The sequence below is a fragment of the Bos taurus genome, chromosome 13 (genome assembly GCF_002263795.3).
Source record: "Bos taurus isolate L1 Dominette 01449 registration number 42190680 breed Hereford chromosome 13, ARS-UCD2.0, whole genome shotgun sequence".
Classification (NCBI taxonomy): Eukaryota; Metazoa; Chordata; class Mammalia; order Artiodactyla; family Bovidae; genus Bos; species Bos taurus.
In genome coordinates, this window is record NC_037340.1 from 31,751,195 (window position 1) to 31,777,996 (window position 26,802).

At 39.9% G+C, this 26,802-nt stretch overlaps 1 protein-coding gene across 4 annotated transcripts in view; it reads right to left on the reverse strand.

Moving 5' to 3' along the window:
• ST8SIA6 (ST8 alpha-N-acetyl-neuraminide alpha-2,8-sialyltransferase 6) overlaps positions 1-26,802 on the reverse strand; it is a 300,762-nt gene that overhangs the window by 19,331 nt on the left and 254,629 nt on the right. For all 4 annotated transcript variants that reach the window (XM_059892425.1, XM_059892424.1, XM_005214169.5 and 1 more), the window contains 1 exon segment: positions 2,672-2,816. In XM_059892425.1, coding sequence (XP_059748408.1) covers positions 2,672-2,816 — 145 coding nt within the window.

Consider the following 26,802-nt stretch of genomic DNA (forward strand, 5'->3'; position numbering starts at 1 on the left):
CTCATTCAAGGGATAAAGGTTAACTTAAGCATGTGCCTTGGGACTTCCCTGATGGTTCAGTGGTTAAGAACCCACACTTTCATTGCAGGGTGGGTTCAGTCCCTGGTTGGGGAACTAAGATGCCACATGCTGCTTGGCATGGTCAAACAATTAATTAACATAAATTTTTTAAAAATGATGTGCCTTATTTCCCTGATGGCTTTGATGCCCAGCAGAATGCCTGGCTCTTTAATGAATGGTTCTAATATACCTCTGATTATTGCAAGTCAGTGAACTTCTATTAACAGCTGTTTTCAGACAGTGTTTACTAAACAATACACAGTAAATTCTGAACTTTACAGATAGGGTGGAATGTAAATAGGCTCTTTATGGTACAATAGAAGAGATTACTGAGAGGAACCTATCTCCAATTAAGCACTTAATATAATGAATATTTTTCTCTGGTTTCTTGGTCAACTAGGAAGAAAAAACCCATATGTTTTGAGATCTCATGTTCAGTAAGAGATTAAATAAATGAAAATTCCAATGTCCCTTAAACCTCCTAATAAAATGCAACTTTGGGCAACTCAACAGTCTGCTTGTTGCTCATTCTGATTGTCAACCAACTTTGGGGACTTCCCTGGTGGTCCAGTGGTTATTTCCACTGTAGTGGGGCATGAGTTTGATCCCTGGTCAGGGAACTGAGATCCTGCATGACTTTGCAGTGTGACCAAAAGTAAGTAAAATAACATGAAGTGGAGAAACAAAAAAAAAAAGAAAGAAAGAAAACCAACTTTGTTGTTTCTTTTCAAGTTACTTGGCAGAGTTTTTGGAGAAAGTGACTTTACAACATTTCCCAAAAGCATCTAACACTGCGATTTGCTCACTGTGTGCCCAGCAGAACACAGCAAGGTGGGAGTGCGGAAAGCACTTTGGATGCTGTGTCCATGGATGGGATGTTGAAGAAACACAGAAAAGTGAGTTCACTTTGCAGTTGTTACTGTATTAACTTCAGAATTTCCTCACCCCAGTTTTAAAAGTCAGCATCAATTTGGAAAATGGATGCTGTTGTTAATCTCATCCAGAATTATCAAGCTTATGTTAAATTATTCTTTTCAAGGTGCCAATTAGAAGCAAAAAATACCTGCTGTTCCTCTGTTCTGGCCAGCCTGAAGCAAGGAAAACACTAGAAAAAATGGCATGGGTGAAAGAGTTGCTCTCTGTGGACCTCCCCAAGGCCTTCTCTGATAAGGGATATAAATATTCTTTGAAAGTGAAAGTGTCAGTCACTCAGTCGTGTCTGACTCTTTGTGACCCCAAAGACTGTAGCCCTCTAGGCTCCTCTGTCCATGGAATTCTCCAGGCAAGAATACTGGAGTGGTTTGCCATTCCCTTCTCCAGGGGATCTTCCTGACCCAGGGATCAAACCTGGGTCTTCTGTACTGCAGACAGATTCTTGACCACTGAGCCATCTTTAGTTGCTATCATTTTAGCTATTAGTAATTTCAATTAATCATGAGGGGATTTTCAGAATGCTGTATGAATTGGTCCCCATTCCCTTCCAGAAAATGTGCAATATTTTTTCTCTAACACTTTATATTGATTTTGTTTGTTCCCAGAAAATTATACTTCCCTTTAATTGTAATCTTTTTTGAAAAAAACTGGAACAACTTCCATAACAATAAAACAGTCAAAAGAAGTCAAATGACCAACATAATGGAATTAATTGTAAGAACTGAATATTCTACAGTTGGTAAACTGCATATATAAAGTGATCCCATTTTGACCACTGATGTGGCCTAACTGCTTTTCATGAAATCATAAAAAGATGTCTGAAAGTACAGTTTATTAGCAGTGGGATATTCTTCATGAGAAAAATTTCCCCCAAGTTTGGATTTATATTGTAATGATAATGTATCATTACTTAGTTTAATAAATGAAAATACAATGAATGCATCTATGCACTGGGAAATGTTCTAGGAACTTGGGATATATCAGTGAACACACTAGATAAAAATCCCTGACTGAGAAAAAAAGGATAAAAATTATCTTTTCTACTATTGATTTCATTGTTATATTTTTCATTTTTATCTGTCCTTCCTTCATATCTAACTATATCACTTTCACCATTTGTTTTTATGATCATCTTTGTCAATTTGAGTTTCTTAATTACATATATTTTAAATCTTTCTCAGATTGCTTCCCACAAACTAAATTCATCTTAAATTTTAAAATTAAAAAAAAAAAATCCCTGTCTAGTGGAAGCAATGTTTACTAACCAGGAATTCTAATGTATTTACTTCCCAAAGATTAGTCACATAAACCTGCAGTTCTCTGTGAAAAAACTGAGTTAGTCACCAAAACTGACAAGTGGAAGAACCAGGTAAAAAATGGTTATCTCCCCAAGTCCTGGTAATTACTATGCAGAAAGCCCAATACTTCATCTCATACTAGGATGAGTCATGAAGACTCAAGGTCTAGAAGAGTTTATTATTTAAGATACAAATACCATTCCTTGCAGAGCCACAAGGATTCAAAACTGCCTGCTGAAAATGGACCGCCATACGTATCTTACACATCAGAGTGTGGCATTTTAATGAATCAACTCCTCCATTTTTATGTTATTACTTCATCTGAGACAATGTTCACCCTAAATGGTGACACAAAGAAACCACAAGAAATTTTCACTCACCACTGGCAACATATCAAAAATGTTTTCTTTAATTTGGATTTTGCTTTTACTTTCCACCTCATACGTCATGTTGGTCCCAATGGGAGTGTTGTTTTGAGAAACAATGAAGTTTTGAACAGCATCACAACAGGAAGCGAGTTTTGCTCTGTGAAGGATAAGGATACAAATGAGTCAAGGATTAAGATTAAGAAATCCAAAATAGAGATGAGGAGGGAAAATGCAGAAGAGAATTTTGCCATATTGACTTTCAGAGAGAAGATACCTCATTCACAAGGTATCTTTATCTTTATCTCATTCCATTCTAACTGGCCCTGGATGGGGCAAGGATAAAATAGCAAACACCACTAATGTACTCACACTCAGGTAAGGACTGAGTCACCCATAGGAAATGCTGAGTATATAATGTTTTATATATAAAGACTTGGGACTTCTCTGGCGGTCCAGTGGTAAAGAATCCACCTGCCAATGCAGCGAACATGGATTCGAGCCCTGCTCCAGGAAGATCCCACATGCCGTAGAACAACTAAGTCCATGTGCCACAACTATTGAGCTGTGCTCTGGAATCTGGGAGCCACAACTACTGAGCCCACGTGCCCTAGACCCCGTGCTCTGCAACAAAAGAAACCACCACAATGAGAAGTCTGTGCAATGCAACTAGAGAGTGACTCCCACTTGCCTCAACTAGAGAAAGTCCTTGCACAGCAACAAAGACCCAGTGCTGCCAAAAATAATTAAGTAAATAAATATATAAAATAAATATAAAGACTTCTTTCTCATGATAATGTTGTAACCACAAAAAGAAAATGATAGAATACTTTCTAATTATTTTATTAAAAAGTATAGAAATCAAATTAAGACCAGTATCACACACCATCACCAAAGCAATACGTAATCATTTATTACAAGACAATTTCAACAAAAAGAAGCACCATTCAACAGTGATTTTTTTCAAGCTTCATTGAAGTATAATTCACAAATACAGGGAATTCCCTGGTGGTCCAGTGGTTAGGACATTATGGCAGAGGGCCTGGGTTCAATCTCTTGGTCAGGGAACTAAGATCCTGCAAGCCATGCAGCGTAGCCAAAAAAAAAAAAAAATCACAAATGCAAATTGTTTATGTTCATATTTTGATACTCACACATATTGTACATTCATCACCATAATCAAACTAATCAACATATTCCATCACTCCACATAGTTATCTTTCTTTTTTTTTATGGTAAGAATACTTGAGATTTACTTTCTTAGCAAATTGCAAGTATACAGTACAGTACAGCTAACCATAACTGCACTGATGCACATTAATAGAGTGAATTTTTAAGTGAGGCGAATTTAAAGCTGCCATTCTTTAGAGAAAGTTTAGAGTAATTTAGAGCCAAGCAATGTCTGTTAACTGTTCTAGTGGAGTGACACCTTACTGCCAGAATGCAGACCCAGAAAGGTCCTTCCAGGGATCATCCGAGTTTAACCCCCAACTTCTGGCAGGTGAATCTAGAACCACTCAGAATTTACATTTTGCAAGTGTAATTCTCCAGAGATGTAGATTCCATATAATCTCTTGATCATAATTTCATAACCTTGAAGTCAAGAGACTCTGTCATTTGCAAAACTGAACTCTCTTCTTAAATCCACTTCTCTGGTTAGTTTCTCACAGAATCTTTCCATAAAAACACTTCATGTAAATGAAAATGGTAATCATCAAGCAAAGCTTGAACTTTTTCCATCTTGATGCATTTAGAGAATTTCCTCTTCTCTCAGATTTTTTCCTAAGACCGGTTTTCACTAAAGTCATCTTGTTCATCTTTAAACCTTTACATATTTCTCTGTTCACTTAAAAATATATATTATAGTTGGGTCCTACATAGCACAAGGAACAGTGAATACTCAGTGGGTATTGATACCCTAGATTCCCAACTGGTTCTTCTACACTGCACATTTTTTAACTGGTTTTGGTCCTGAAGGGTATACATTTATATATGTTCCTACTGAACTTGTTTCTTTTGAAAAAAATACAACACTCTGGTCTATCATGGTCATTTAAAAAAATATTTATTCATTTTTTTGACTGTGTCAGGTCTTAGTTGCAGCACATGGTATCTTTAATTGAGGTGGATGGGATCTTAGTTCCTTGACCAGGGATGGGATTAAACCTGTGTCCTCTGAACTGCAAAGTGAATTCTTAACCACTGGACCACCAGGGAAGTCCTGTTCATTTTGAATTACATTCCAGTCATCTTGGATTCCAATAATTTTCAGGGTATGAAAAGTCAGTGCTATGATATTATTTGAACTGTAAAAATCAAGATTTTCAAATGAATTCTTATAAGTCAGCTTATCTTATTAAAATAGTATCCCTCTCTGTATTTCAGAACCTACCATTTCTAAAAGTGAGATCATGGAGAACAACAAAAGAAAACATTGAAAATGAAATGATGTGTCATCAAAAACATGATAGTATTCTTAATGATAAATTTAATTTCATAACAATTCACGTGACATACTGCAAACTCAGAAATCCTTATGTATTTATAATTTTAAATATCTCTTACAAAACATGTTGAGAAAGGCAGTAGAATAGATTCTCAAGTACTGTCTACAAGTAATTTAATTTCTCTAAGGATATATGGTGCTTGAAAGAATATTGCATCATACACACACAAAAGCACTAAGCAGAGTACCCTTTGTGGGATTTTAAATAGTTTTTTTCTGGGAGTTCCCTGGTGGGCTACTGGTTAGGATTCAGTGCCTTCAATGCTGTGGCCTGGATTCAATCCTTGGTCAGGGAACTGAGATACTACAAGCCATACAGTGCAGCCAAATTTTTTTTTCTAATTTTCTGAAATTATATTCTCAATTATAAAATTTTCAAATCCACGGGAAATTTGAAAGAACTGGACAATGTGCATTTGAATAATGACCAGATAGACTCCACAAGTAATTTTTTTTTTTTACTGTATTTGCCTTAATGTGTATTTACCCATCAATTCACTTTTGCTGTTAGATATTACAATTCAAAGTAAATTGAAGGTATCAGTAGACTTCAGCCCTAAATACTTCAGCATGTATAACATTATTATGTATTTGGGGGTAGAATTTACATACAATAAAATCCCAAATGTATTCAATGAGTTTTGAGAAGTGCAGAGACCCCTGTAACCCAATCCTCTATCAAGATATAGAATATTACCAACTCTACCAAACAATTCCTCAAACTCTTCTAGTCCACCTCCAGTCCAAACCCACCTCAAGTCAACACCATTCGTGATCTTTTTTTTTTTTTTTACCAAACATTAGTTTTGCCTGTTCCAGAATTTATATAAGCATAATCATATTAACACAACATTTTAAATCAATTGTACTCTAGTAAAGTTTTTTGTATTTAATTAATTTAAAATATCATATCATATATATACTTTTGTGTAAGGCTTCTTTCACTTGGTATAAATGTTTCTGCCATTCATGTATGTTGCTGTGTATGTTGGTAACTTGTCCCTTTTTATTGCTGGAGTCATGTTCCATTGTCTGAATGTATCAGAATCGATTTAGCCATTCCTTCCTTGCACTTTTAAAGAAATCACTATCAAAAATCAATGTTAACTTTGTTGTGTAGCAAAAAGTACAATAACACAACATTGTAAAGCAATTATATGCCAATGAAAAAATAAAAATAAAAAGAGGGGGGAAAATCAATGTTAAACATCTAAACACTTATAATAACTTCCCAGGAAAAACATCAGAATAATTATCCAAAACATCATTTTTGTAGCCTATGTTGGGTCACTTACTAATGTGACACTTTAAGCCTTTATAGTCAGTGGCAGAATTATAAATTTATGCTCTTTGTCATTTCCCAGTTCATCTACAAGGTAAAGATCCCTGTAACAGCCAGTGCTAGTATAGAGCTGAGATGCTTAGAACAAACAAAACAAAATAAAACTTTATTTCTGTTATTCCATTTTCCATCATTCCTAAAAACAAAGTCAATTCTAACCCTTGGTGATTCCAAAGTCAACCTGATGCACTCACAATAATGAGCATGGCAATTTCCCCCTCTATGCATAAAAAGAACAAAAGTGAAGTCGCTCAGTCGTGTCCGACTCTTTGCGACCCGTGGACTGTAGCCCACCAAGCTTGTTCTTTTTATGCATAAAGGGGGAAATTGCCACGCTCATTATTGTGAGTGCATCAGGACAAATAAGAAATAAAGGACACTGATGGTATTACCTGGATGTGATGGTGAATTTCATCGTCAACTTAACTGAGCCAAGTTGCTCAGAGAACTGGCAAAACTATTTTGGGGGGTGTCTGTGAGAGTGTTTCAGGAATGAATTAGCATTTGAACCCATAGACAAAGTCAAAAAGCTCACCCTTTCCAATGCAGAGTAAATATTCAGCCAGATTGGCATTCACAAACCCATCCCTGTAAAGCACTGTACTTTCCAGGGCATTGCACATTTAGTATGAAGTAGAACATAAAATTATTCCTATTTTAGAGATGAGAAAACAGGAGTTGAGAGTTTACTGTGATAAGACCGAGGTTGTTACCTTACGTTAACTTACATTTTCTAACATTCACTTCTCTGCAATTTACATTAGAGTACATTGGGTGGGTAATGCTTGACTTTGAGCTTTTTCCGTTAGAATGCTTTCCAGAAGGCACCAAACGACATAGTGGCTCCCAAAATAATGCTGGTAGCACCTCGCTGACAACCTGTCCAGACACAACTCAAAGGCTGCAAAAAATCTTACATGTGAATGCTTCAAACCCTCTATATAACTGAGACATTCAAGGTTCTTGTTTTACACAGAGGGTGTCCATGGTCGCCGATGGACGGGATCAGGGTTATCAAGCGGTCCAGACACTGTGTCCCAGAATTTAATGGAAAAGAAACCCCTGGCTTGATGATGATCTAATCCTGCTCCGTCATGCTTTCAGCAACTTTATCCACACAATCCAGTTCCAAAAAGAAATCTACTCCCTTCCACCTCCAGGAAAAGACTGCTGCTGCTGCTGCTAAGTCACTTCAGTTGTGTCCAACTCTGTGCGACCCCACAGACGGCGGCCCACCAGGCTCCCCCGTCCCTGGGATTCTCCAGGCAAGAACACTGGAGTGGGTTAGGAAAAGACTGGAGACCCTCTATACTGCACAGATTTCCAAATCTAGAAACAGCTTACTTCCTTTCAGAGTGCTTCACTCTTGAGAGAGTCAGTTCCTAGGCAAGATGATAAGAAGTCCAGGGTCCCTGAGGAGAAGAAAGGGGTCCCGGGCTCTTGAGGAGGAGATTGGAATCTGGAGTTCTCAAGGAAGAGAAAAGGACAAAAAAAATTTTTTTTTCTTTAAGCCCAGAGCTGATGACTGCACAACAAAACAACTTATCTTAAAAAAAAAAAAAAAAAAAACCAACTTATCTTGCTCAAGGATATGCTTTTCTTTAAACTCTTTACCAATGATTATATAACAACAATGTATCCTGCTTGAGGACATGTTTCTCCTTCTTGAGAATCTTCTGACTAATCCTGTCACCTTAAAATGTATATTATGGGAGCAGGTCTAGTAAGATCTTTCTATTATTAGTTCTAATCCTGTTATCTTCAAATATTTATTGTGGGAGTGGGTCTGTTAAGACCTTTACAGCCTTGAGACATTCTTTTGATTTATTGTTAATAACCAATTGAAAAGTGTATAGCTCCGTTGCTAAGACTAGCAAGGGGGGCACTCTCCGTCTCCCTTCTGATGTCTATGTCAGAAGCTCTCTCTGTCCCTTTTTATACTTTAATAAAACTTTGCTATACAAAAGCTCTTGAGTGATAAAGCCTGGTCCCTGGTCCTGAAGCTAAATCTTCTTCAGAGATCACAAATCTGACATAGTTCACCATAAGCTATCACTCTCAAGAAGTAGGTTGGTCAAGGCTTAATACTTTTAGCCTTGACCTATAAAGGTGGAATCTGAAGATGTACAAGTTGCATCACAGTTGGTCTAATGAAATACTTTGGAGGCAGAGATTTTTGTTCACATTGAAGAAATTCCTTTTTCTTTTACCACTATAGGTGCTGAGTGTTTCCCTGGTTTTCATCTTCACTTTTTTTTCCAGTTCATTTTGAGTCCCTGGTCAAAATTCTTTAGTTTTAAATGGGATGCTTCCCAGATTTCCATGAAATGTTAATGATGGCTTAAGGCTCACAGTGTACAAGACACTATAGGACACTGAATACTAACTACCCAAGTGTCCCAGCCCAGGGCTCACAGGCCTGTCTTCTGTTTATCAAACTCTCTGAGACTCCCTAATGAGACATGTGGCAGGCAGGGTAAGTCAGAGACTAAAGAGCTGCCTTTTTCTGGGATCCATTCCTTAAGAGTCTAATGAGGGTCCTAGGAAAAGGAGTTTTAAAACATAAGTACCTGCACAAATCAAGGGACTTATTTACCATTGCAATCTGAGAGCACCTTTTTAAGTCCAATTTGTTCGTAAGTTCAACAAAGTTAGCCTAGGTACCCAACTAGCATGATTGGCTGTATTTTACTGTACTGTCAAAGGTTTATAATACTTTTCACACAAATAATATGTAAGAAAGAAACACAAAAAGTAAATAAAAATGTTTTAAATCTTACAGTACAGCATCTTGAAAAGCATGCTGGATACGTGAACTAACTTACACAATTGGACATGAAAATGCAAGTTCGTATCTCTGAAAGCTTAAACTTGAAGGTTCGTATGTAGGGGCCTTACTATAAAGGGAGACAAGTAAGGCAGAGAAAGACACTGAGAAACAGAAAACAGGGCATGTGGAAGCTGGGAGGAGAAAGAACATGAAACATGCAAATTGCTGGAAGAAACTCTGGCTGGCATTGGAAGGTAGAGTGCGTGGTAGGGAACCGTGAAGAACTGCATCAGGACAAGTCTCAGAAGTAAGATAAGGGGAACAATTCCACTTCTTTCTATGGGAAAGAACAAGTCATTGAAGGTCTAGTTATGGCAAGGACACAATGAGATCTGCCAGGGTCATCCCCTAGCTCTAGTGGGGAGGACAAGTCAGGGGAGGGGGGATTGAATAAACTGGTGTGGTCAGTTAGGAGGATATGGCAGTGACCCAGTACTGAAGATGGTCTCCAAAGATGACCACTACCAGTTCCTTCTCTTCCTATGCATGCTTGGTATTCTTCATATTAAGAAATAAAATCTCAAAGCCCTTCCCTCGAATCTGGGCTGGCCTCTGTGACTCTTGTGATCAACAGAACACAGCATAAGTGGTGTTCTGGGTCATAAAAATCTTGGGGCTTCTGCCTGAGTCTCCTGGAACATTCAGTCTCTGGACAGGAAGCTGTAAGAAGCACAGGTCACAAGCAAAGTGTCTCTTGCAGGCAATATAAATGGCAGCCCTCGCTGAGCTCCTACGAAAGTCAACATCAACCACCAGCTGTGGGAGCAGGCCACTGTGGGGGTCCAGCCCAGCCCAGCCCAACCACCGACTACAAAACATAAGACAGCCCTCGATGAAGAGTCCCCCAGCTCAGCCCAGTCAGCCAATGGAACTGTGAGAGAGTATGAAATCATTGCCTTAAGTCAACTGCCTTTCGTTTTTGTTTTTTCTTGGCCAAGCTGCACAGGATGTGGGATCTTAGCTCCTTGACTAGGGATCAAACCTGTGCTCCCTGCAGTGGCAGCACAGAGTCTTCACTACTGGACTGCAAAGGAAGTCACAAGTCATCAATTTATAATGCAGCAACAGACAACCAGAACACCAGTTAGGCGATAACTAGAGGTAACAGTTGGAGAAGGCCATGGCACCCCACTCCAGTACTCTTGCCTGGAAAATCCCATGGATGGAGGAGCCTGGTAGACTGCAGTCCATGGGGTCGCTAAGAGCTGGACATGACTGAGTGACTTCACTTTCACTTTTCACTTTCATGCATTGGAGAAGGAAATGGCAACCCACTCCGGTGTTCTTGCCTGGAGAATCCCAGGGACAGGGCAGCCTGGTGGGCTGCCGTCTATGGGGTCGCGCAGAGTCAGACACAACTGAAGCGACTTAGCAGCAGCAGTAGGGGTAACAGTTGAGATCCTGAGCAGCTCTTATCAGTTAGGGCTCTCCAGAGAAGCAGAAATAAGAGTCAATTAACACTGATATCTATCTATATAGATTTATTTTAGGGAATTGACCCATGCAGTCATGGGGGCTGGCAAGTCTAAACTCTGCAGGGCAGGCTGGCAGTAGTTGATGCTGCAATCCTGAAACAGAACATCTTTTCTGGGAAACTTCAGTTTTTGCTTTTAAGGAAATCAGTTGAATGAAGGAGGCCTACTCACATTATCAAGGGTTATTCTCTTTACTTCAAGTCAACTGCTGGTGGATGTAAAGCACACACTCACGGCAATGCCTGGATTCACGTTTGATTAAATACTGACTGGGTACTAGAGCCCAGGAGCAAGGAAACAAAGAGAATTAACCATCATGGTAACCCAGACCCAAGCAGTGGTGGGGAGTGGAAAGAAGGAAGTGGCTTTGAGACATAGTTGGGAGGTGAAATAAAGTCTGGTGATGGACTGCAAATGGGTACTGAAGGGAAGATATCCAGGGTAAGGCACAGGTTTCTGATCACGGTTACTAGGAGGAGGTGGTGCTTCCTTCGACACAGGGAACCCTTAAACCAAAGCAGGGTTGGGGGCACTGCCTTTTCATAATGTGTGGGTGCATGCTAAGTCACTTCAGTCATGTCTGACTCATTGAGACCTTATGGACTGTAGCCCACAAGGCTCCTCTATTCATGGGATTCTCAAGGCAAGAATACTATAGTGGTTTGCCATGCCCTCTTCCAGGGGATCTTCCCGACCTAGGGATCAAACGTGTGTCTCTAATGTCTCCTGCATTAGCAGGTGGATTCTTTAGCACTACCCGGGAAGCCCTCATAAAATGGTAACCTGTTATTGTTTTCACTCATCCCAAGTCTCATAAAGATAAAATGAGGTCACAAGGCAGGAGTGGAATGAGAAGTCAGATTGTGAAAAAGTGGGGTTGCAAAGTCTTTGAAAACAGGAGAGGGACTGGACCTTCTGGCTGGCTCCCGAGGCCGTTCTGAATGAGCACAAAGCAATGAGCAAACTAACCTCCCGAATCTCTCCAAGCACCCCAGCATAGGACTGGCTCCTGACTTTTAAAAATTGTTCCATTAAAGTTAATAGCCAATTACATAAGTGTGGAAAACACAAGTTCTAAAAATACAGAATCAGCTGTAAAGATGAATGTTGAATTTTTGGAATATATTTTACTTTGCAGACAAAAAAAAATCCAGGTCACAGTCATTATTATTCAATGTGTGAAGGAAATGTGAAAAATCCATTCATTTCTACTTTTATTTAGTTAGATATTTTGGAAAGGAAGTAAAAAAAAGGAGTAAGAATTTTTTTCCTTTTCCAGACACTGTCTGACAGCATATTTAAGATTCTTAAGTAACACTCTGAACCCTATGGAGATGGAATTTTATCATTATAAGGCTGGATCAATCTGACGTGTAATTGCACCAGGGTGCTGTTCTGTAAAGCATTTCTTCAGGAAAATGGTCCCTGTATATTTTGCACTGACACCATTTTCTTTTATGAAAGATCTCATTATGTCATGGTCTTTAAACTTACCAAACCAAGTCCTAATTGTGTGCTTCAGTGATAAGCATTCCAAGTGTCCAGCAAAAGGCTCCTGCACAAATGGAGAGACAGTAGGAAGCCAGTTCTGCTCATGGTCATTTCATGAACCTGATTCATGTGGACAAACGGGCCACATATGCTCCCAGCAGCCACTGCTATGGCTGCCCTCTCAGGCACTCTCCCAGGTCAGGCCTAGCAGCTCACTGAGGAATTCATCATCTTCTGCTTTTTTGGCTTCAGCCCCAGACTCACCTTCTGTTTCTGTCTGGCCTCTGGGAACTGGGCACTTGTGTTCCTGCCTTTCAGTTCAGTTCAGTCAGTCATATTCAACTCTTTGCGACCCCATGGACTGCACCACGTGATGCTTCTGCTTCTGGTGATGAACTGCTTCCCTGTTCATCACCAACTCCTGGAGCTTGTTTAAATTCTTGCCCATCAAGTCAGTGATGCCATCCAACCATCTGGTCCTCTATCCCATCCCCTTATTCTCCTGCCATCAATCCTTCCCAGCATCAGGGTCTTTTCCAGTGAGTCAGTTCTTTGCATCAGGTGGCCAAAATATTGGAGTTTCAGCATCAGTCCTTTAAATGAATATTCAGGACTGATTTCCTTTAGGATTGACTGGTTGGATCTCCTTGCAGTCGAAGGGACTCTCAAGAGTCTTCTTCAACACCACAGTTCAAAAGCATCAATTCTCTGGTGCTCAATTTTCTTTATAGTCCATTCTCACATCCATACATGACTGCTGGAAAAACCACAGTTTTCACTAGACAGACCTTTGTCACAAAGTAACATCTCTGCTTTTTTTTTTTAAACATCTCTGCTTTTTAATACGCTTTTTAATAATATAAAAGAGACTAGGACCTACGGTATAGCACAGGAAACTCGACTCAATACTCAGTCAGTTAGTTCAGTTGCTCAGTCGTGTCTGACTCTTTGTGACCCGCAGCACACAAGGCCTCCCTGTCCATCACCAACTCCCAGAGTTCACTCGAACTCATGTCCATCGAGTCAGTGATGCCATCCAGCCATCTCATCCTCTGTCACCCCCTTCTCCTCCTGCCCCCATTCCCTCCCAGCATCAGAGTCTTTTCCAATGAGTCAACTCTTCGCATGAGGTAGCCAAAGTATTGGAGTTTCAGCTTCAGCATCAGTCCTTCCAATGAACACCCAGGACTGATCTCCTTTAGGATAGACAGGTTGGATCTCCTTGCAATCCAAGGGACTCTCAAGAGTCTTCTCCAACACCACAGTTCAAAAGCATCAATTTTTCAGTGCTCAGCTTTCTTCACAGTCCAATTCTCACATCCATACATGACCACTGGAAAAACCATAGCCTTGACTAGACAGACCTTTGTTGGCAAAGTAATATCTCTGCTTTTCAATACAGTATCTAAGTTGGTCATAACTTCCCTTCCAAGGAATAAGCGTCTTTTAATTTCATGGCTGCAGTCACCATCTGCAGTGATTTTGGAGCCCCCAAAAATAAAGTCTGACACTGTTTCCACTGTTTCCCCATCTATTTCCCATGAACTGATGGGACCAGATGCCATGATCTTCGTTTTCTGAATGTTGAGCTTAAGCCAACTTTTTCACTCTCCTCTTTCACTCTCATCAAAAGGCTTTTTAGTTCCTCTTCACTTTCTGCCATAAGGGTGGTGTCATCTGCATATCTGAGGTTATTGATATTTCTCCCAGCAATCTTGATTCCAGCCTGTGCTTCATCCAGCCCAGCATTTCTCATGATGTACTCTGCATATAAGTTAAATAAGCAGGGTGACAATATACAGCCTTGACGTACTCCTTTCCCAATTTGGAACCAGTCTGTTACTCCATGTCCAGTTCTAACTGTTGCTTCTTGACCTGCATACAGATTTCTCAGGAGGCATGTCAGGTGGTCTGGTATTCCCAACTCTTTCATTATTTTCCAGTTTGTTTTGATCCACACAGTCAAAGGCTTTGGCATAGTCAATAAAGCAGAAGTAGATGTTTTTCTGGAACTCTCTTTCTTTTTTGATGATCCAACAGATGTTGGCAATTTGATCTCTGGTTCCTCTGCCTTTTCTAAATACAGCTTGAACATCTGGAAGTTCTCAGTTCATGTACTGTTGAAGCCCTGCTTGGAGAATTCTGAACATTACTTTACTAGCATGTGAGATGAGTGCAATTGTGCAGTCATTTGAATATTCTTTGGCATTGCCTTTCTTTGGGATTGGAATGAAAACTGACCTTTTCCAGTCCTGTGGCCACTGCTGAGTTTTCCAAATTTGCTGGCATATTGAGTGCAGCACTTTCACAGCATCATCTTTTAGGATCTGGAATAGCTCAACTGGAATTTCATCACCTCCATTAGCTTTGTTCATAGTGATGCTTTCTAAGGCCCACTTGACTTCGCATTCCAAGATATCTGGTTCTAGGTGAGTGATCACACCATTGGGGTTATCTGGGTCATTAAGATCTTTTTTGTATAGTTCTTCTGTGTATTCTTGCCACCTTTTCTTGATATCTTCTTTCTGTTAGGTCCATACCGTTTCTGCCCTTTATTGTGCCCATCTTTGCATGAAATGTTCCCTTGGTATCTCTCATTTTCTTGAAGAGATCTCCAGTCTTTCCCATTCTATTGTTTTCCTCTATTTCTTTGCATTGATCACCGAGGAAGGCTTTCTTGTCTCTCCTTGCTATTCTTTGGAACTCTGTATTCAGATAGATATATCTTTCCTTTTCTCCTTTCCTTTAGCTTCTCTTCTTTTCTTAACTATTTGTAAGGCCTCCTCAGACAACCATTTTGCCTTTTTGCATTTCTTTTTCCTGTACAGTGTCACAAACTTCCAGCCATAGTTCTTCAGGAACACTTTGTATCAGATCGAATCCCTTGAATCTACTAGTCACTTCCAGTGTATAATCATAAGGGATTTGATTTAGGTCATATGTGGATGGTCTAGTAGTTTTCCCTACTTTCTTCAATTTAAGTCTGAATTTAGCATTAAGGAGTTCTTGATCTGAGCCAGTCAGCTCCCAGTCTTGTTTTTCTGACTGTATAGAGCTTCTCCATCTTTGGCTGCAAAGAATATAATCAATCTGATTTCAGTATTGACCAGCTGGTGATGTCCATGTATAGAGTTGTCTCTTGTGTTGTTGGACAAGGGTGTTTGCTATGACCAGTGCGTTTTCTTGGCAAAACTCTGTTAGCCTTTGCCCTGCTTCATTTTGTACTCCAAGGCCAAATTTTCCTGTTACTCCAGGTATCTCTGACTTCCTACTTTTACATTCCAGTCCCCTATGATGAAAAGGACATCTTTTTTGGGTGTTAGTTCTAGAAGGTCTTGTAGGTCTTCACAGAACCCGTTCAACTTCAGCTTCTTCAGCATTAGCGGTTGTGGCGTAGACTGGGATTACTGTGATATTGAATGGCTTGCCTTGGAAACAAACACATATCATTCTGTTTTTTTGAGATTGCACCCAAATACTGCATTTTGGCCTCTGGTTATCTCCACACCCTGACTTTTTAACTGCCCTCAGGCTTTGCTCAAGGGTTCCTATCCCATCCTACCCTGAACTTGCCAGCCCTTTATTTCATCCCCACGGGTGGGTGGGGGGCAGAGGGGTTGTACATAATTTGGGTAAAGAATGGAATGCAGAACTCTGTGCTCTGCCTCCATAGGCTGGTTAATTTTAGGTAACGCAGAGTCACTCCTTGTTGGACCTCAGAGTGTGTCACAAACATGATTTGAGCAGCCTTCTTGAAAAGGAGGGACATGCCAGAGAGGGTTCCTATAAAGGTAAGTCCTTTTCTACTGCAATTAATGCAGAGGAAGATTCCAACCTAGAAACCTGAAGCCTAGTATTTTCTGCCCTATAATCCATTTCCCAACATTTAAAGATCAAAGAAAGTTCTAGTAGAACACACAGAATAGAAAGTGCTTGCTCTTATCAAATGGATGGTATAATCCCAAGAAAATGCATCTCAGAAGCAAAAGTGGGACTTCCAAATGTTTACGCATCTCTCCAGGCAGAGGACTGGACCTGAAACAGCTTTGCTGCTACTTACAGCTTGCTGTGTTTATTACAGATGCCAAGGCTATAAATTATTTTCAATAAAATATTAATTGCAAGCTAGGAAAATGATATTAAACAAATGATAATAATAATACTAGTGGGATCCATATTAGCAAAAAGATGCACATGCATGTTGGGGAGGGTCCAAGGAGGACAATTCAGAAGAAAAAAACATGATAATTGGCCAAATGTAAACAAAGACCCAGAAGGCCTGCCCTATGTAAGTGATTTAAATTATCTCTTTATGTGCTCCTCCTCATTAGGGAGGATACCCATACCCTTTCTCTCTGGGTGTGTATTTCTATATAGCTTCTGTGCTCCTCATTCAGGACTTTTGCACTCCTCTCCAGGTATGTATTTCTGCCCTGCTTTTGATGTACATAAATAAACTTGTTTCTCTGCGTGCTCTCCCATATGTTGTGCTGTGTCTCTAATAATAAACTGTTTTGCAGTTTTTGCCTCCTTGAAACATTTTTGCTTTCAAATGGGGTAAGAATCAGGGAACTTTGCTTCTAGTCTCTAGCCCCTGGTAGACTGGCAGCTAGGTTCAATCCCTGGACAGGGAAATAAGATCCTGTCTTATTTCAAGACTACTGTCCTTCTGAAAACATTTTCACACACAAAATGGAAGTCCATACTTGTATAGCATTCTGAAGGAGAATCGTGTCACAGGACAGCAGCAATGACTCCATGTGAGGGTATGGGGAAGGCCTTCCTGGGCAGAGATGACGGATTTGGGATCTGAAAGATTACTGCATGTGAACAGGGGTGTGGGGGAGGCCAAAGGGACAGAGCTTTGGGGGCTGTGGCTGAAGCGGGAATCAGACATTTGAAGAAGCTGAAAACCAACACAATGAACCAAAAGGAGCCAAGGGGAGCATGGAGTGAGGTGAGGCCAAAGAAGCAGGTAGTAGCCAGGCAACATAGGACCTTAAGTTTGAATTTAGTCTCAGCTTTGAATTTGAAAAACAAAACAAAACAAAACTCAACGGATTCCAAACAGGTTGGGGCAGGGATAGATGTGGTGGAAGTGAATTGTGACCACAGATCATCACCCAATATCCATACCTTGGATTTTAATTTTAATATTGGAATATTACTTGGCCATAAAAAAAAAACAATGAAATAGTATCATTTGCAGCAACATGGATGGACCTAGAAATTACCATACTAAGTGAAGTCAAGTTAGACAAAGACAAATATCATATAATATTACTTATATGTGGAATCTAATTTTTAAAAATGATACAAATGAACTTATTTACGATACAGAAACAGACTCACAGATTTTGAAACAAACCTATGGTTACCAAAGGGGAAATGTAGTGGGTAGAGGATAAATTAGGAGTTTGGGATTAACATATACACACTGCTGCTGCTGCTGCTGCTGCTAAGTCGCTTCAGTCGTGTCCGACTCTGTGTGACCCCACAGACAGCAGCCCACCAGGCTCCGCCATCCCTGGGATTCTCCAGGCAAGAACACTGGAGTGGGTTGCCATTTCCTTCTCCAATGCATGAAAGTGAAAAGTGAAAGTGAAGTCACTCAGTCGTGTCCAACTCTTCAAGACCCCATGGACTGCAGCCTACCAGGCTCCTCCGTCCATGGGGTTTTCCAGGCAAGAGTACTGGAGTGGGGTGCCATTGCCTTCTCTGACATATACACACTACTATCTACAAAATAGATAACTAATAAGGACTTCTAGCACAGGAAACTCTATTCAATAATCTGTAATAACTTATATAGGTAAAGAATCTGAAAAAGAATGAATATATGTACATGTATAATTGAATCACCTTGCTGTACACCTGAAACTAACACAACATTGTAAATCTATTACACACCAATAAAAATTTTTTTAAAAAGCCACCCTGGCATTGTACAGAGGATGGATGAGAAGAGTACCAGTATGGTGAATGATGAACAGAGTAAAGGCCATTGAAGTGATCCAAAGGAGAGCTAGTGAACTATCTGAAGCCCAAGCGCTGTAGAGAGCCCGTGTTCCACAACGAGAGAAGCCACTGCAATGAGAAGCCTATGCACTGACACTAGAGAGCAGCCCTCACTTGCTGCAGCTAGAGAAAGCTCACACACAGCAATGAAGACTCAGCACAGCCAAAATAAATAAATAAAACTATTTTTAAAAAAGCCCTCAAATCAAGATGCCATGTCACAGATTTCCCTGGTGGTCCAGCGGTTAAGAATCTGCCTTGCAAAGCAGGGGAAGCAGGTTAGATGCCTGGTCAGGGAATGAGGATCCCACACCATGTGGGGCAACTGAACCCACGTGTCACAAGGAAAGATCCCACATTATGCAACAAAGATTCCATGTGCTACAACTGAGACCTAATGAAGCCAAACAAATGAATTAAATCAAGTTTTAAAACAAAGACAGCATGTCAAAATACCATGATTTTAGAATCAACTGGCTCATAATAAATGCATGTTTCACACTTAAAAAATTGATTGGAATTAAGAATACAATGATCTAAGAATTCCAGTGATTTGCAGAGCTTCAAAAGGCATGAAAACATTCCATGTTAGTCCAAGAGATGAGAAGGATTAAGGGCTTTAAATAAACACTATCTCTTTTTAGCAATATGCCTCTTTCTAAATTACGACAGAATCACCTGTGAGCTTGAACTAGCCTCCCAGAATACAGAGAGAAACTCCAGCAACTAGGAGGGGATCTGATGTTAGTTTGTGGGATTATCAGGTAGGGATCACACTAAAAGTTAGGATGGGAAATTTGATGGCCATCCCTGACTCAGGTTAATTCTTGATACTAATCACACAGTTTTACCTTCAAACTTCTGGCTCTCTCTGATAGGAAGGTACAATGGCCTAGACATTTCGAATTAGTAAATCAGATATTGGTGACTCTCCTTAATGAATCCAGTTAGATACAGAATGGGAGGTATGGTGTTCAGAAAAGCCACACCATTCACCATTCACATCATAAAATGAATTAGTACATCTCTTAGCAGGGATGATCTAGCACAGAAAAAGTGGAGTTTTGAGGAAGAATATGGGAGAAAACATTTGGGAACATGGAAACTTGACATCCCATGCTACAGAAGCAAGAGAGAAATGAGGAAGGAACTGGGATAATTTACAGAAGATCCAAAAGGCGGGTGGAGAGAAGTCTAGGCACCTGCCCCAGACTTAGATGTTGAATACATTTTGAAATATACATATATGAAATATACAATAAATGAACATTTTACATACTTCACAATTTTAGCTTTACCTCAACCCACTTAAAGTTCTGCTTTATAACTTGCAGGCAGAGGAAAACCTAAGAGGGTACGTGATTCTCTGTTCACAATGGGAGTAACACAGGTTTCAGGCTGAGGAAGAGAATGAATAAAGACCGAATTTTGCCTGCATGTCAGATGACTTTTTCCCTTGTATGTGTACACTGATATTTTGACTTTTATGAAAGACCAGCTCATCTACTTGAGTAGAATATAAGAAAACCAGGGTAAATAAAATGTGAAAGACTGACTGTCAAAGCACAGGACAGGAACTCCATTGAAATGTTAACTCAGAAGTGAAGAAGATAATGCTGAAACACTGGAGAAAGATCTATATATATACAGAGACATTGCATCAGTGTTTAAACAATGTAACGGAGACTTCCCTGGTGGTCTGTAGTTAAGAATCTGCATTCCAGTGCTGGGGACACAGGTTCAATCCCTGGTCGAGGAACTAAAATCCCACATGCCACAGGGCAACTAGGTCTGCACACCTCAACTACAGAGAAGCTTACTCACTGCAGCCAAAAGATCCCACATGCTGCAACCAAGACCCAAAGCAGTCAAACAAACAATATATGTAATGTACCAATGAAATGTTTCAAGGAGCAGAGTCTTCAGAATATAGACTTTGCTATAGAAATGCATCAAACCATTTGGGATCCATTCATCTTCTAGATTTTATTTCAAAAATGTATTTCCCAAGTTGTACTTGGTATTTTTAGGTAGTTAAAATAGGGAAAAGGAGTCCAAAATGGTGGTGGCTAAAAGACAAAGAAGGGAAAAGCCTGTGAAAATAGAACAAAGGAAGGTCAGAGAACAGAGTGAGTACCAAACAGCCCTCCTAGCTAGCCCAATTTACACAGGGCAGGCTCAGGTGAGGAGGAAAAAAATATATAAAAAGAGCCAAAACTGGGCCGGGTGCTTCTCTTCTCTTCGCGTCTTTGCATGGGTCGGCCCGCCCTCATGCCTCAGGTATGTCTTTTCTTTGCTTCCTAAATAAAACTGAGATGTAACACGGAGCTGTCACACTGACCTGTCCAAGGAAACTGCACGGAGTTGTAACACTGGTCCGTCCATTGCTTCAAATTTTTGTTGCGACGAGACAGAACCGAGGAAATTACACACTCGCCCAACAGTATTGACCATATTGCTCTCTGATCTAGGAGCATAAAGCAATATGGTCAATACAAAGTACAACTTAGGAAATACATTTTTGAAATAAAATCTAGAAGATGAATGAATCCCATGTGGTTTGATGCATTTCTACGGCAAAGTCTATATTCTGAAGACTGGGAGGAACTAGTCCCTAAATGTGCAAGAGCCAGTTTCTATTATTAAGTATGGCAGGTGTAATGACATGGTGTGGTTTTGTTGCTTCCCAAAATGCACAGGCAGACTGCATGGCATGAAAAATAGAAAATGATATGACAGGATATTAACACTGAAAAATGGTCTCAAGGCAGAGGAAATGAGGGAAAGAAGCTTTTTCAATCTGGCAACTGACCCAAAACATCTATCGTAAAGTGCAAACACCTTAAATTTTTTAAAAATATGTATTGCTCTGAGCCATCATCAGAGTCACCCTGTATGAATCATAAGCAGCAAGTATTTAAAGGTTATGAGGAGGAAGAGAACAGAGGTTAGGAAAAAGTGAACACGGTTTTGTATAATCAAAAGAAGCCTCTGATAGAGATGACTTTTGCTTCTCTCTAAGATATCAATGCTACAAAACAAAATGCCTGGGACATAATAATGTTAACTGTTAACTGGGGGGAGGGGAGGGAAGCATAAATTCACCAAATACTAACCAAAATCAAACCACAATTATTGCTTTTGGAGTCATATTTCAGAAAATAGTTGAAAACTTTGTTGGCTCAAGTAAGTTTGGTTGCTCAGTTTTATGATTTGAAAAATATTAACTTATGCATCTGTTTATTTGCAGTATTTATGCCCTTTCACAGAGATAAATCATGAAATGGCACCATTTCAAATATGTAAGCATCATGTAGTAAAAAAATTAACATGTATGAAGGGATTCCCCGATGGTCTAGTGGTTGGGACTCAGCACTTTCAGTGCCACTGGCCTGGGTTAATTCCTGGTTGGGGAACTAAGATCCCACAACCCACACAGTGCAACCAAAAATACATAAAAATTAGCATATGTGATATGTAGTTTATACATTTCTTTGGTTTAACACTGTACTTTTTCAATGGAGTCCAAATAAAAACGAAAGCAACACCCTGGCTGTTATTTTAGAGATATCAATGAATCTGAGACAGCAATGAAATCTTTTCTTATATAGTCAACACAGAGAAAGACAAAGTTATTTTCACAAAATTTTAATCTAACCAAACCTGAGGGGATAATTTAATAAAATTGCTACCATGTAATAGTTATCTATAACAAAGTAATCAAGCACAAAATACCTGTTTTACAAGTAATTTGAAAGGCATCTCATTTGCATGAATCTTAAACACATGCATTTTTCTAATAGCACCATTTTCTGCCACTAAGTTTTCAGTAAATATGTGATTGATAATATTCAGTCATTTTTTGGATTCAGGCTCATGTCTATGAAACAGCAATGTCTAAAGAAATTAAGTGGTATTGGATGATCCAAAAGAAACCAAAACCAAAATAATCATATGATGATTTCTGGGGAGGGAAAAGCAAAAGTAAAATGAAAATTAAGCACTGTTGCTTGTGTAGCTGTTAGCTTTTTGTAATTGATTACACAAATGAACACAGTTCTTTTAAGTTAGAAAACGATTCCTGAAAGCTAATGCAGTAATTATCGTGCAAGTTACCTAGGGAATCTGACTGATTATTGAAGCTCAAAAATCTTTTGCTAGGATAAAACCTGTTTCCCAGAGCTTCACAAAATAGTTTTCAGGGGTGAAGTAGAGGAAGTAGAGAACAAGGAGTGGGGAGTATTTCAAAACATGTAAGTACTCAATGTTACTGTCACAGGGAGGAGCACATCTGACTCCATATTGGATCTATTTCTTTTACTTTAATATTTGTATTCTATTGCTTTTGCTACAACTTAATCATTAAAGGGATGCTGTACTCACTCAGTCATGTCCAACCCTTTGTGGCCTCATGGATTGTTGCCTGCCAGGTTCCTCCATCCATGGAATTTTCCAGGCAAGAATACTAGTGAAAGTTAAAGTCACTCAGTCGTGTCCAGCTGTTTGCAGCCCCATGAACTATACAGTCCACGGAATTTCCAGGCCAGAATACTGGAGTGGGTAGCCGTTCCCTTCTACAAGGGATTTTCCAACCCAGGGATCAAACCCAGGTCTCCCACATTTCAGGGGGATTCTGCACCAGCTGAGCCACCAGGGAAGCCCAAGAATACTGGAGTGGGCAGCCTATCCCTAGGGTCTCCAGCAGATCTTCTGGACCCAGGAATTGAACTGGGATCTCCTGCATTGCAGGCAAATTATTTACCAGCTGAGCTACCAGGGAAGAACACTAGAATGGATTGCAATGTCCTACTCTGGGTGATCTTCCGACCCAGCGATCGAATCTGCGTCTCTTGATAAAGACCTTTGCTGATATATTCCTGGCTCCCAGTATTCTTGCCTGGAAAATCCCATGGATGGAGGAGCCTGGTAGGCTGCAGTCCATGGGGTCGCTAAGAGCTGGACACGACTAAGCAACTTCACTTTCACTTTTCACTTTCATGCACTGGAGAAGGAAATGGCAACCCACTCCAGTGTTCTTGCCTGGAGAATCCCAGGGATGGGGGAGCCTGGTGGGCTGCCGTCTATGGGGTCGCACAGAGTCGGACACGACTGAAGCAACTTAGCAGCAGCATGAGACTAGCTCTCCATAATAAATCTTGACTTAGGAATGCACCCACTGCATGCAAGCGCATTCCCCCATACCCTAAGTTAACTATACAATTGTCACAAAGGCCCCTCGAGATGTGAAGTACAGCTCTGGGTCACCGTCCACCTGATTCTACTCTGTAAGTAAGTTACCACATAATAAATGGATCCACTGATTATATGGAGCTACCTGCCTCAATCTTCAATTTCAAGATACCTTCTCAGTGCAGTGGGAAGGTTTTGTTCCCTCTGTCCTCAGACACCTCGGAAAAGACCAAAATTCAAAATGTGAAGTTGTCTTTAATGGATACATATTGAATGTGCACTATCATAAAATCAAAAAATTGTTATGTTGAACCACTGTAAATTGGAAACCATCTATAATTTCTTAAACTGAAATCCAGGTTAAATTTTATGCAAATCATACATGTACCAACTTATGCTTGGGGGAAATAATTGTAATATGAAAATTAATAAATTTTAAAAGCAGAAGGCAGACAGCTTGACATTCTTGAAAGTGAAAGTGTTAATTGTTCAGTCATGTCTGACTCTTTGTGAGCCCATGGACTATAGCCCACCAGGCTCTTCTGTCCATGGGATTCTCGAGGCAAGAATACTGGAGTGGGTTGCCATTTCCTTCTCCAGAGGATCTTTCCAACCCAGGGATCGAACCTAGGTCTCCGGCATTGCAGGCACACTCTTTACCATCTGAGCCACCAGGGAAGACCTTGACATTCTTAATTTTGTACAGTTTGCAAATGAAATTATATGCCAAGGAAGAAAAAAGAGAGCTGAGATTTTCTTTTTTCCTGAGTATTTTTTTCCTTTACTACTGTAGTATCTGTATACATCACTCAGGCTTCCCATGTACCTCAGATGGTAAAGAATCTGCCTGCAATGAAAGAGACCTGGGTTCTATTCTTGGGTTGGGAAAAACCCCTGAAGAAGGGAATACCTACCAACTCCAATATTCTTGCCTGGAAAATTCCATAGACAGAGAAACCTGATGGGCTACAGTCCATGCAGTCACAAAGAGTCAGATACGACTGAATGACTAACACTAGCACTAGCTATACACCACACATTTTTACATTAAATCATAAAGAGTCACATTGTTGGGGTTTCTCAGATGGTACGCTGGTAAGGAATCTGCCTGCAATGCAGGAGACTTGGGTTCAATCCGTAGAGCAGGAAGACTCCCTGTAGTAGGAAATTGCAGTCTACCCCAGTATTCTTGCCTGGGAAATCCCATGGACAGGGGGAGCCTGATAGGCTATAGCCCATGGGGTCAAAAAGAGTCAGACATGGCTGAGCACCTGAGCACATACATTCACTTTTATTTCTTGTCTCTCCAAATGGTTTACAATTTCCTTGAAGTCAGTAAGAAAACCTTATATCTTCTTGTTTGTTTTCATGCATCCATTTATTTAATACATATTTATTAAGGTTCTACTTTGTGCCTGACACTGTATCAGGCTTAAGCCTGTTCTTTGACATAGTAAACCGAAAACAAATATTTATTGATAAATAAAATACATGCCCTCTACTAGCAAGTAGCAAAGTAGCACATTCATTTTAGAAACACTTATAAAAGCTCTCTGATTTTGAGATCCTGTGACCACAAAAATCCCATAATCTTCAATAGCTCCTAGGTGTCAACTTTTGGGAGTTTCAACAATTAGGCTACAGCTGGATTTAGAATGTATTCACTTGCTCATATTTTTCACAGTTTAGTGTAACTTTTGTTATTCTTGCTAAAAGAATATTACCACCTTTCACTTTTCTTCAATTTGGTAAAATTGCTATAAATAAATAAAATAGAAAAGTATTTAGCCACTTGACAACTAAAATAATAGGGGACATTTCTATAATGCCAGCTTTATAAATAAGCCAGAAACTCTCCAGATTTGGCAAGCTATATCAGTAAAAATTGAGGAAAATGAATGGTTTATTATAATTTAATGGCACAGATTTCTGTTGAGGGTTTATGTAATTTAGTTTACAAATATGCCCATAAAAAGAACATTTTGATATAATAAATAGTCAAATAAATAAATAAATGTCACCATGACTGTTCTCTTGAGTGACAACAAACAGTTAGTATTATAGTCCCAGATGTTTACTTAAATTGGCCCTGAAAGATAGATAGACCACTAGGTAACCATCATGGTTATGGATGCACTTTTTACACTGAGACAGTTCTAAGGGGAAAATGGCTGGTCTATCTGCATACCATCCAGCTATACAGTGTCTATCCATCATCATTTGTACCAGTTTCTTTAATACAGCTTTGGATTCGAAGAGATTCTTGATTTTTAGTGTGCACGCACACACACACACACACACACACACACACAGAAAAGAAGGAAAAACCTTTAAAAAGAATTATTTTTTAAATTAAAAGAAAGTTTCTTTTGAGCTGGCCCATGAGGCATTCGGAGTCTTAGTTCTCTGGCCAGGGATCAGACCTATGCCCCCTGAAATAGAAATGCAGAGTCTTAACCACTGCACCAACAGGCAGTCCCAAGAAATCTCTTTTCAACTGAGCTAAACATTGTGAGTAACAACTGGCAGGGATCATTCAAGGCTCATAACGAGGTTATCTTCTTCTAGAGTAGATTATTTTTCTTCTATAGATATGTAGAAAGAACGTTTATTATGAGGGATTGGCTCACATGATTATGGAGACTGAGAAGTCCCACGATAGGCTGGCTGCAAGCTGGAGGTTCAGGAAACCAGTGGTGTAGTTTCAGTCTATACCCAAAGCCTAGGAACTAAGGGAGCCAATGGTGTATGTCCCAGTAGGAGTCTCAAGGCTAATGGCGAAGGAGAAGATGAGTCTTCTCCTTAAGAGAGAGTACACTGGTCCTTCTTCAATCATTTTGTTCCAACTGAGGCCCTCAATGAATTAAATCAGGAGTCCCAAGGACTGGTCTATGGCCTGTTAGGAACTGGGCCACACAGGAGGAGGTGAACAGTGGGTGAGCGAATGAAGCCTCATCTGTATTTACAACTGCTCCCCATCCCTCACATTACTGCCTGAGCCCTGCCTCATGTCAGATCAGCAGTGGCATTAGATTCTCTTAGGGGGACGAACCCTACTAAGAACTTGCCATGGGAGAGATCTAGTTTGTCCACTCCATATGAGAATCTAATGCCTGGTGATCTGAGGTGGAGTTGACTCAGTGATGCTAGTGCAGGGGAGCGGCTGCAAATGCAGATTATCATTAGCAGAGATGTTTGCACAGAGACCATAATAAATCAGCTTCTTGCAGACTCACATCAACACCTCACTGATAAGTGAGTGGTAAGTGACAATTGTATAGTTATTTCATTATA